We start from the raw sequence: 12141 nt of genomic DNA on the forward strand, positions 1-12141 counted from the left end.
AAACTATTAGAATAAGTGAATTCAGTAAAGTAGCAGGATACAAAATTATGCAGATTGGTTGTGTTTCTATATACATTAATAACAAAGAAGCACAAAGAGAAATTAAGAAAACAGGTACATTTAGAATTGCACCAAAAAGAATAAAATACTGGAATAAACCTAACCAAGGAGGTAAAAAGACCTATACTCTGAAAACTATAGAACGCTGATGAAATAAACTGAAGACAATTCACAAATGGATTTTCTAAAAGTAAACATGATTACCTTTTTTTAAAAAACCAAGTATATAGCAGCTATCTATATAGTAAGTTCATTGGTCATTTTGGGTTTTTTCTTTGTATTTTTTCTGAATTAAAAAAAAAAAAAAAACCTCTAAAAATATTATTAAAAAAAAAAAATTCCTGGGTTCTATCTCAGACCTACTGATCAAATCTCTGGAAACTGATCTCAGCCATGAGTTATTATTTTATTATTAAAAAAAATTTTTTTTAATGTTTATTTTTGAGAGAGAGACAGAGACAGAGCGTGAGTTCAGGAGGGGCAGAGAGAGAGGGAGACACAGAATCCGAAGCAGGCTCCAGGCTCTGAGCCATTAGCACAGAGCCTAATGTGGGGCTTGAACCCATGAACCACAAGACCATGACCTGAGCTGAAGTTGGATGCTCAACTGACTGAGCCACCCAGGCGTCCCAGTCATGAGTTATTTTTTAAAAGTTCTGTAGCTCAATCTCATGTTTGTCCCTGATTAATAACTACTGATTAAATACCTTTCTTTTAGAGATGAAAAGAAGAGGCTCAGAAAAGCAAGGTTCATTTCCTCAAGATCACATAGTTAGATAAAAGTATAGAAAATACATATGAAATATGATCCACATTCAAACTGCCTATATCCACAGGCAGGTTTGGGGGTAATTCTCCAGCCTACTTTCTGGGAGAATCTGCCACCCCACCCATAGACCCTGATAACCAGAAGAGATGGTGTATGTAAGGCTGGCCAGTGGTCTATGCCCTATGTGGCCTAGCTTATAAAGTGAAGCTAATTTTGATAAGTCAAACCCACAAATTTTCCCTCCCTGGAACATGACCTAGGAAATAAAGGAAAATCTTCAGTTGGCTTTGGGTGGGAAGCCTGAGACAACAAGGCTGTGATGAGCTACATGTAAACTCAATGATACAAAAAGGAAGCCTGTCTGCAGAGAAAAGAAGGGAGCAGAGATGCCACGGAGGAGGCGAGGAGGAAGAGAAAGGAGTGGGATTAACCTCCGGTCCTGACTTCTTTGCAATTCTGGTTCCTGTGAAGCCCCACAGTTGTTCAGCAGTTCCTGTTCTCTGCTTCTTATAAGCTCTGCTGTATCCTCATAATACATCTCTTTTTTCCTAAACTGGCTTGACTGGCTTTCTGTGTTCTCCAACTATTAGAGCTCTGATTAAAAGTACCAAGCCACGGGGCGCCTGGGTGGCGCAGTCGGTTAAGCGCCCGACTTCAGCCAGGTCACGATCTCGCGGTCCGTGAGTTCGAGCCCCGCGTCAGGCTCTGGGCTGATGGCTCGGAGCCTGGAGCCTGTTTCCGATTCTGTGTCTCCCTCTCTCTCTGCCCCTCCCCCATTCATGCTCTGTCTCTGTCTGTCCCATAAATAAATTAAAAAAAAGTTGAAAAAAAAAAAAAAAAGTACCAAGCCAAAGAACTTTGATCTCCAATATAAATAAAATTAGTTTCAAATGAAGTCAAAACTAATGGCACTCATGAAAAAAGTCTTAGTATTCTAATACATAAAGCATCAACAATGCTATATAACGCTGACAAATTATGTTCTCATATATTAGCTAGAATCCTAATCAAATGAAAATCTTATTTGGTTTTCATAATCTCATAAGATGGGTAAGGCAAGATTATTGTTATTTTCATTTAGCGGATAAGAAATCTCAGATCAAAAAAAAAACCCAAAAACCTCAGATCTAGAGAAGTCACGTAATTTGCTCAGTCACACACCTACTACGTGGCAAAACAGAAACTCTACTTGGATTTTTTATTATACATGTGTGCTACTTTAACCCCATCAGCCTTACAGTTCTCACAAATGAACACACTGGCATTCTTAAGTAGAGTACTTTGGATCAAGGTTTTCAAATTGGGCACCACTGATATTTTGAACAGGGTAATTCTTTCTGGGGGGGCTGTCTTTATGTCTTGCAGGACATATACCCACTAGATGCCAGTAATACTCCCCCAATTGTGGGGGCGCCTGGATGGCTTGGTCGGTTAAGCATCCGACTTCGGCTCAGGTCATCATCTCATGGTCCATGAGTTCGAGCCCCGCATCGGGCTCTGTGCTGACAGCTCAGAGCCTAGAGCCTGTTTCAGATTCTGTGTCTCCCTCTCTCTCTGCTCCTTCCCTGTTCATGCTCTGTCTCTCTCTGTCTCAAAAATAAATAAACGTTAAAAAAAAAAAAATTAATTAAAAAAAAAAAAATACTCCCCCAATTGTGACAACCCAAATTGTCTCCAGACATTGCCAAATGTCTCCTGGTGGGGGCGGCAAAACTACCTCCATATGAGCACAGCTGCTTTACATACTCTAGGTCTTTTTTTTTTTTTTTTTTTTTTTAAGTTTATTTATTTTGAGAGAGAGCCTGATCAGGAAGGGGGCAGAGACAGAGAATCTCGAGTGAGCTCTCTGCTGACAGCCCCAACCTGGGGCTCAATCCCGTGAACCATGAGATCATGACCTGAGCTGAAATCAAGAGTCAGATGTATAACTGACTGAGCCACCCAGCACCTCAAACTCTAGGTCTTTCTTGTCTTATGATAAGAAATTTGGTTTCATGTAAGAGATCAGCTCAGCAGCACAACTAGTATGTTTATATTACAGATGGAAGAAAAAGTTCTCAACTATAAGCATCAAAACGAAAAAAGTCTAGAGCTTTGAAACAAGACTATTTACAAAAAATCTGCTTTAGCTACAGACTTTTTATTGTTCATTATTTATTTTAAAGTTCAGCCAGGCACAGAGTTACAGTTCTTAAGCATTCTAGCACAAGTAGGAGTACCAAGAGATAAGCCAAGAAGTTACAGGTGCTGTTTATTTGCAGGGGTTCTTTTGGGATATTTTGACCCTTTAATACTACGTACTGGGCTCTCAACCTCAAATATGATACTAAACTATATCAAAGGAGGGGGGTTTGGGGCACTTGGGTGGCTCAGTCCGTTGAGTGTCTGACTTCAGCTCAAGTCATGATCTCAAGGTTCATGAGTTCAAGCCCCACATTGGACTCACTGCTGTCAGCATGGAGCCCACTTCAGATCCTCTACCCCCCTTTCTCTGCCTCTCCTCTTGCTTGTGCACACTCTCTCAAAAATAAATAAACGTTAAAAAAAATAAAGGATGAAGGATTCGTGAATTTCTGGTCCAGCACTAAGATGATGAAAAGAAATTATGAGTCACAAGTGCAAACCACATATATAATTAAAAATGTTCTTGGGGCATCTGGGTGGCCCAGCCGGTTGAGCTTCTGGCTTTGGCTCGGGTCATGATCTCATAGTTTGTGGGTTCAAGCCCCACGTCTGGCTCTGTACTGACAGCTCAGGACCTAGAGCCTGCTTTGGATTCTGTGTCTCCCACCCACTCTCTCTGCCCCTTCCCCACTACGCTCTGTCTCTCTTTCTCAAAATTAAACACTAAAAAAAAAATTTTTTTTTCTAGCAGCCACATTTAAAAAATAAAAAGAGGGGCACCTGGGTGGGCTCAGTCGGCTAAGTGTCTGACCCCTGATTTTGGCTCAGGTCACGACCTCACAGTACATGAGTTTGAGCCCCGCATCAGGCTCTGTGCTGGCAGTGCAGAGCCTGCATGGGATACTTTCTTTCTCTCCCTCTCTGCGCCTCCCTTGCTCACTCTCTCTTGCTCTCTCAAAATAAATAAACATTTTAAAAAAGTAACAAGAAACAGGTGAAATTAATTTTAGCAATTCTTTTATTTAACCCAGTATGTCTAAAATATTATCATTTCAATGTGTAATCAATATGAGAAATTATTGAGATATTTTATATTCTTTTTTTTTCATAATAAGTTTTCAAGTGCTGTATATGTATTTTACACTCACAGCACATCTTAATTCTGAGTGGCCATATTTCAAGTGCTCAACAGCCACATGTGGTTACCATATTGGACAGCCTACATCTAGTCTGTAAGGGAGAGGTACAAAGAGCAAAGGAGAAAAAGCTACAGTTGCAAAAAATCCTAGTCAACTTCCTTCTGTTTCTTTGTCTATTACCACCAACACCAAACGGTTATATGTCTGCGGTAACAGAGCTTTTTATGACATTTTGCTTTAGCAATACCGAATTCCTAGTTATGTTTTTGGATCCAGAAATTAATTACTGCTGGCAATAGATAGACTTTTATGATAATGGTATATTATAATGTTACACAACCCAGTGGTAAATTCACTCATTTTTTACAAGACCCATTCTATATTAGTTTACTACAAGTGTAGCTCTGTCTCTCCTTAAAAAATGTTCCATTATTTAAAAACTTAATTGTTAGTCACTAATAGGAGATAGACTCTAAGGCACTGACCTACATCTCTTGAATGTATTTACACTACGCTTGCATTTTAGTAGTGTATGTCTTAGGTGGATTTGACATCCTGCAGTTCAAAAAATAGTTCTCATTTTATGAATTCAAACACTTGAAAAATTTGCCAAGAATCACACAGTTGCAAAGCTGATGGGCTTGGTGAATTGCAAACTGTATTTATACTACTGCCGCTTCATGATACCATCTCAGAGAATAAACAGAAATACTGGCTATTCAGCAATGTTTAGAAGCATGAAATTTCTACCAGTGATTTCAGTTATTTTATCATTTACTATTATTATAAATGTAAAATCTTCTTGATAACCCCTAAAAGTATCACTCCATGTTATTAAGTGTGATGCTAATGCTCAAGTTAAAATTGTGGCCCTGAAGCAATAATTTTAGAATAGGAGTTAAGTATGATAAAACTCTCAAAGAATGCAAACAACTACCATGGGGGAGGAATCAGCAAAATATTAGAGATAACTGCTGATATTTTCTCAAGGAGCAGCATTAAAGCAAGAATGTGCTACACTAATTATATACAAGCTCCAAGACACCCAACCCAAACATGTCCCCCACAAACACAAAATTCAAAACAGAAGCTTTAATTAATCTAAGTTTTGGATTTTTGACTTGTAGATGTCCCAGGAAGCATCTGTGACTACTTTGTACTTCCTACAAAAACCTTTCCACAAAACTTTTAGAGGCACTGCTGCTCTGGGCTGTTGTCTGGATAAGAGATGACCAATGACTGGACCCAGGGTGAGCATCTAAAGCAAAGTCAGCCAACCCGTGGCCCAGGAAGCAGTCTGGTACAAAAAGCATAAACAGTTTTACTCAGTAGGAACAATGATGACTAGCTAGGCTGGACCTTCTCTTCAGAAGTTGAAAAACAGGGTATGCAGGGAATCAGATGCGAGTGGAAGAAACAAAAAGACACAAAGAAGAAAGTAGTGAGGGTGAGTGAGTCCCCAAAAAGGTGGAGCCCTAGAAAAAGAATCCACAAACAACCATGGGTGGGGGCAGTCAGAAGACCATCTGGTCTCCAAAACTGCCTTGGATTCCAGAGCATAAACTTCATTTGGATTTCTGTGATATTTCTATTTCTTTAGTGCCACTCTGCAACCACACATAATGAATCCTGAAACCTGGGGTAGTTCAAGAAAGCTACTGCCTAATACATACACTCTTTCTCCGGAAAGATTTTCCTAGAGAGGCAATGAGTTAGCTATTGCTTTCATCCACAGAAGGGCCTGGAAATGCTAAGGGAAAGAGATTCTTATATAAAAAAGTAGCTTTCCATACCTGCATTTTCTTCTCTTGCTCATTCTCTCCAATTATTCCAGTACCTGCTACACTTTCACTTCCATCAATGGACACCTGTAGGAATAAAATAAAGCTTAACGAAGTTTTACATTTTGGTATTTCTTTAGGTTGGGTGACAAGTACATAGGGATTCATTATCATTTATTTTTGTGTATGCTTGAAATTTTCTACTATAAAAAGTGGGGGGGGGGGACCCTTTTAGTCATATGAAAGATATATGTTCAATATAGGGAAAAAAACCCAGCCCTTCTGATGTAAAATGTAATTGAGACTTTCCTTCATGTTTTCCAACCTCTAATTTCTGTTTCTTAATTCATAAGCTGTTCCATCTATACCTTATTTTTTCTTTCGCGGCACTCATCCTTGAATATACATCTTTTTGTGAGTTACCTCTCACCATTTCTTTTCTAGAAATTCTTATTTCATTCCTTTTATCTTTATTCAAATAGTTCTTTCTACACTTCACTTCTTTTAAGATAAATGCTGATCTTCTCCTCAAGGCTTATCTGATTTTGACTTTGAATTGCTAGTTTCTTATTTGATAAAGTATGCTTTTTCATTTTATTTTAATGAAAAATAAAGAAGCCGTATCTGGGATGTTCTTGACATTGTAAAATGCTGTACCTTTGCTGCATACTGTTCCAAAGCACTGATGGTGTCGGGGTCAATCGTGGCATCCCCGGTGTGCAGACCTGCTACTGTGCCGTCAGCCTGAATTGCCAAGATGGTATCAGACTGCGGGACTTGCACTGCGTGGTGGATGTATGCTGTGGTGCCGTCTTCCAGCTGAACTGCCTGTAATGCGCTCTGGTCATAACTATCTGGGGGAATGGAAGAGAATGGCATTAAATTAAAGGAAGTCTGACAGAGTTATATGTTTAAAGGAAGGAGGGAATGAACTTTCACTGAGTAGTTCTATGAGCACCAGTCCACGTGCCTAACATGTGTGACTTCGTTTAATCCTCACAACAGTTCTGTGAGAGGTGGGTATATTCACCACTCTCATTCCATAAAAGGGAAACTGGAGGTTTGGGGAAGTAAAGCCACTTTTCTTAGGAACCAGAAAATTTCAAAAACTAACAATTAACAGTCAAAATCAGTATGTAGAGGAACCAGGATTTAAACTCATGTCAGTATGACCCCAAGATCCATGAGCTTTTTTTTCCTTCTAAATAGTCACACCAAGATATATACAGCATTGTGAAATAATGAATCTAGACAATTACAATGAACCTGTGATTAAGTCCCACTGCTAAAGAAAAAAATTCAGAGTTTACTTGTTCTCAACTTTAATTAAACAAATTTACTTATAAGTTTAAGTATCCTAAATTTTAAAAAATTCCTCCCTTTGGTTTCACAACTACAGTCTTTCTAAAACATGTTATATCATTCTATAAAATATTTTATAAGGTAATAATAGCTAACATTTATTGAGCATTTTCTATGTGACAAATATTGTTCTATGTGCTTTACAAATGCTTGCACACATTTTGTCCTCACAACTACCCTATGATGTGGATACTTATAATAATACTCATTCTACAGATGATGAAGTTAAAGCACAGGGAGGTTAAATAATCTGAACAAGGTCACATAGCTAAAAGACGGCTGACCCAGATTTGAACCCGGATAGTCTGGTTGCAGAGCGGTGTTCATTAGTCCTATGCATTCCACCTCAAAACCCTGGTCCTCCCTACACGAAATTAATATAAAGCATGAACACTTCTGTCCTATTTGCTTCAAATAAAGTTTAAGATTTTATTTAGATTTATTCATTTATTCATTCATTTATGTATGTATGTATGTATGTATGTATGTATTTATTTTTAGAGAAAGAGCATGCAAGCATGGGAGAGGGGCAGAGAGGGAGAAAGAGAACCTTAAGGAGGCTCCATGCTCAGCACAGAGCCCAACGAGGGCTCAATCCCATGATGCTGGGATCATGACCTGCACCACAATCAAGAGTCGGAATGCTCAACCGACTGAGCCACCCAGGTGCACACAAATGGTGCTCTTTAGTTTTAAAGACCAACACGACAGGCAAAGGACTTTGCTTTAAAAAAAAAAAAAAATTTAAGAGGAAAAAAATAACTTTCAAACGCTTAATTTCATATTTGAAAAGCAGCCTCTATTAAAAGTTTTCTATTCCAACCTGTTACTTGACAGTTCAAATTGCTAGAAAGTTTTTCCTTGGACTGTACCAAAATCTGCCATATTTCAGAGAACAAACACAAATCTTCTTTTACATGAAAGCACTTCAGCATGTAAAGGCAGGTCTTATTTTTCCCACACTCCCATTTCTCTCTTCCTATTTCCAAAGTTATTTTACCTTTGGAGGTGTGGTGAATAAATGCTGTAGTTCCATCTTCTAGCTGCACTGCTTGACCATCCTCTAAACGCAAACTGTCCCCTGCTCAAGAACAATGCTTACATTTAGATCTCATGTCTTCTAAGTACATTCTGATAACTCAGCAGCAAGAGTCAATAAACCATTAAACACATTATAAAAACCTATACGTGCTTTATGAGTCCTTGAACGTTTAGTATTTTCAGTAAAGCTGCTCTAAGTAAGTGCTTAGTAAAAAGATATTAGAACACTTGTTTTGGAAAATATACTAGAGAATTAGGAGAGTTGAAAGAAGGGAAAAAAAGAAGAAAATGAGAGACATGTAGGAATCAGTTCAAGTGACAGAAAGATTCACTTAGGACTGTTGTCCATTTATCTCTGGAGCGTAGTCCAGTAACTTCTTTCGTACCATTTTTTTTTTTAACGTTTATTTATTTTTGAGAGAGACAGACACAGAATATGAGTGGGTTAGGGGCAGACAGAGAAGGAGACACAGAATCCAAACCAGGCTCCAGGCTCTGAGCTGTCAGCACAGAGCCCGACGCGGGGCTCGAACCCACAAGCTGTGAGATCATGACCTGAGCTGAAGCTGGCCACTCAACCGACTGAGCCACCCAGGCGTCCCAGTCTTTCGTATCATTTTTGAGAGAATGTCTCAATGAAGTCAAAATGGTCTTTAGATCCTCTCTTTCACACATACGGATCTCCCCTTTCAAAAGGAAGACTAGAGACCTGAACCAAGTTTAGGCAGTAAGAGGCAGCTGGAGGTAACAAATCCTGAAGCATGAGAATCAGGACGGTAAGTAAGTATCAAATACTTACTACTTTTAGGTATGGGTACATGTTGAACATAGGCAGCAGAACCATCCTCCAACTGAATGACCTGGCCATCTATGAGTTTTCCATCTGGAACAAAAGATTTAAGCCAATAAATTAGCACAAGCAAAAACTTTAAACTTTATACAATTTCAAAATGATATCAACTATAAAAACATACACTACTTAAGATCATGTTCATCTTGATTCTTCCCTCAATGTTCTGAAGCAATTCAAAAACACATCCAGTGATCCTATAGAAAGCAGAAAATCCTCCCTCAGCCATTCTTCCTCCCCTCCAATTTTCAGTTAAATAAGTTCAAGAGGAAGAGTGGCTCATAACAGCACGCTATGTGAGCTGAATCTCTATTTACCTTTTGGAGCCACTTAGGAACAGTGACCCTGACTACAGAGAAGCTGAACCTGGGAATACTGGCAGATATGTCAGTGTATGTGAGGCCAGTTGTCATTCTCATTCCTGGGTGCTGTAAGTCCCTTGACTATGTATGCATGTGCTCAGTAGGTGTCCATAAAAACAAGGAGTTTGAGAATTGGGCTATTTCTTGGGGCGAAGGAGACACTGATTTACAGTTGATGTTATATAAACAAAACCAAACGTCTATACTTCTATGCATGTTTTGTAAAAACATTAAATAAATAATAACCTCAAGTAAAAAAGCAAGAAAGGTCTTACTAGAAATAGGTTGGGGACACTCCCCCACTTTCCCTCTAATTTTCACACCCCAGAGTGTATTCCAAAAATCTCAAAGGGAGTCCCCAAATTATCAAAACAAATTTAAGTTAACCTGAAACTATTTAAAAATTACCATATGCAATGGTAATATGCAACGAGGCATCTTTAGGATGGACTGGGAAGGGGGGTAAGCTGCCAGGTGTTCGAACTCTGAGGTTATGAATTGCTGGTATTAACCCATGAGCTGTATATGAGGCACATACCTTTAGAATTGTGTTGTATATAAGCGGTAGAACCATCTGCAAGTGTTACTGCTTGCAAGCTTACACCTTCCATATTTTCTAAATTGTCACCATCTATTATAAAAAAATAGTTATTTTCTTTAGATAACTATCACATGTATGTGCTGTTTAAGTTAAAAAATTTTTAATGAAAATTAGGCATAAGGCAGATTGCTTAAGACTCAAATGGGATTTATTCTAGCATTTATAAAAAAGATTTCCCTGCCCTATTGCACCCAGGATCCACAGCAAGAAAAGAAAGGCTTAGTTTTGGTCACGTGTGCTAAACAAGGAAGAGGGAAGTAAACACAGTGTTGTGAGTTTTCATTCTCCCTTAAGATAAATGATATTTCCAAACCCACATGATCCCTTCACACAAAACTGCTCACCTGCCACCGTTACTGCCTCTGTCAAGCACAGGGTAACATGTTGAGCCTCCATTCCTCCTCCAGGAAACTCTGTCATTCCCTGAGAATCTCGATTTATTTGGGCTAACAACATTTTCTACCTTGAAGAAAAATACAGGCACTTGAGAACAAAGAACAATGCATATGAAATAAAAGCTACAAAGAATATTTATCAACCACAAAAATTTGCTACAGAAGTAAACAGAATTCAAAATAGGCTGAAATTTCACTTAATTTTAGTATATGTGCTGCCGAAACGAGCACAATGAGATTTCACTTAATATGCAGGGTTAAGAGTATTAACCCAAAGTCCAGAGCACGCCTTTCATATTCATCAGTAAACTACTGAGCACACTGACAAGTCTTGCCTATCAGTTTTGTAACATATCTAAAGTTTCCATAATCAGAGTTCTTTGGGTTTAACATAGTTGAAGATCCCCACTTATTCCCACAGTCCTGTTGAGTCAGTCTTCAGAAATCTATCCTGAATCTGGCCACTTCTCAGTTTGCCATTACTTCTCTGATTCCAGCCACTACCACCTCTTGCCCACGTTACTGCAACAGCATCCTAACTGGTCTTCCTGCCTCCATTGTGACCTCTCCAGTCTCCTCTCAACACAACAGTCAGAGTGTTCTTTTCTGGTCAAAACCTTCTGATAACTTAGAGTAAAACCAAAAGTCCTTAATGCTGCCCTATGAGACCAATAATCTTGTCCCTCATTTCCTACTACTCTCTACCTCATTCATTGCATTTCAGCCACATTGGTGTCCTTGCTTTTCCCCATAGTGGGTGTTCTGTTGCCTCAGGGCCTTTACATTTGATGGTCCTTCTGCCTGAAACATACTTCTCCGTATCTTCATTGGTATTCCCTGATCTTCTTCAAGTCTTTGCTTAATGTCACCCCAATGAGAGCTTCCTTGTTCACCTCATCTCAAACTGCACCTCCCACCTCCAAACCATGATACACCCTAACCCTCTTCCCTCTTTCATACTTCTGCATAGCACTATAACATATTACATGTATTTACTTATTTTGTTTCTTATCTATCCTCCCCACCCCACCCACCCACCTACAATACACCAGGATTTTTATCTGCTTGCTCACTGCTGACTCACAGGTCTAAAAAGTACTTGACACACAGTAGACACACAATTGGTGCTGAATAAATGGATGAATGATAGCTCTTTTACCAATTACCACCACAACCCTCTTCCTCCCTTCTCTCACTTCGTGGTCCCATTATCTCTGTGTGCCTTGGGTTGTCTCAAATAGGAGCTGGGATAACTTGGCTGCATTGAGCCAAGGAATTGGACCAGAGGATCTCTCGAGGACTTTCCAAGTCTAAAGGTTTGATTTCAGTGTCAATATTTAAAAGAAAAATGTGCAGATTGTAATAATTTGCAATTATATTTATGACTACTTAAAGCATTTTTGTTTTAGAAACACTATGAACTGGGGCACCTGGGTGGCTCAGTCAGTTAAGTGTCCAACTCTTTTGGCTCAGGTCATGATCTCACAGTTCATGAGGTTGAGCCCTGCATTTGGCTCTGTGCTGACAGTGCAGAACCTGCTTAAAATTCTCTCTCCTCTCTCTGCCCCTCCCCAGCTTGCACTCTAAATCTCTCTCTCTCAAAATAAACCAAAACAAAACAAAACAAAAAAAACCCTATAAACTGTATCCTTTTATT

At 39.1% G+C, this 12141-nt stretch overlaps 1 protein-coding gene across 4 annotated transcripts in view; it reads right to left on the reverse strand.

Annotated features, from left to right (window-relative positions):
* ZNF143 (zinc finger protein 143) overlaps positions 1 to 12141 on the reverse strand; it is a 57665-nt gene that overhangs the window by 30227 nt on the left and 15297 nt on the right. For 3 of the 4 annotated variants that reach the window (XM_040456913.1, XM_040456914.1, XM_040456915.1), the window contains 6 exons: positions 10434 to 10552; positions 10027 to 10119; positions 9076 to 9159; positions 8236 to 8319; positions 6531 to 6727; positions 5886 to 5960 (listed from right to left, as the gene is read on the reverse strand). In XM_040456913.1, the coding sequence (XP_040312847.1) occupies positions 5886 to 5960; positions 6531 to 6727; positions 8236 to 8319; positions 9076 to 9159; positions 10027 to 10119; positions 10434 to 10545 (645 nt within the window). In that variant the 5' untranslated portion in view covers positions 10546 to 10552. The remainder of the gene's footprint in view (positions 1 to 5885; positions 5961 to 6530; positions 6728 to 8235; positions 8320 to 9075; positions 9160 to 10026; positions 10120 to 10433; positions 10553 to 12141) is intronic. The other variant, XM_040456916.1, reaches the window with a different exon arrangement.

Source organism: Herpailurus yagouaroundi, unplaced genomic scaffold, assembly GCF_014898765.1.
Source record: "Herpailurus yagouaroundi ecotype Mexico unplaced genomic scaffold, PumYag 218, whole genome shotgun sequence".
NCBI classification, from domain to species: domain Eukaryota; kingdom Metazoa; phylum Chordata; class Mammalia; order Carnivora; family Felidae; genus Herpailurus; species Herpailurus yagouaroundi.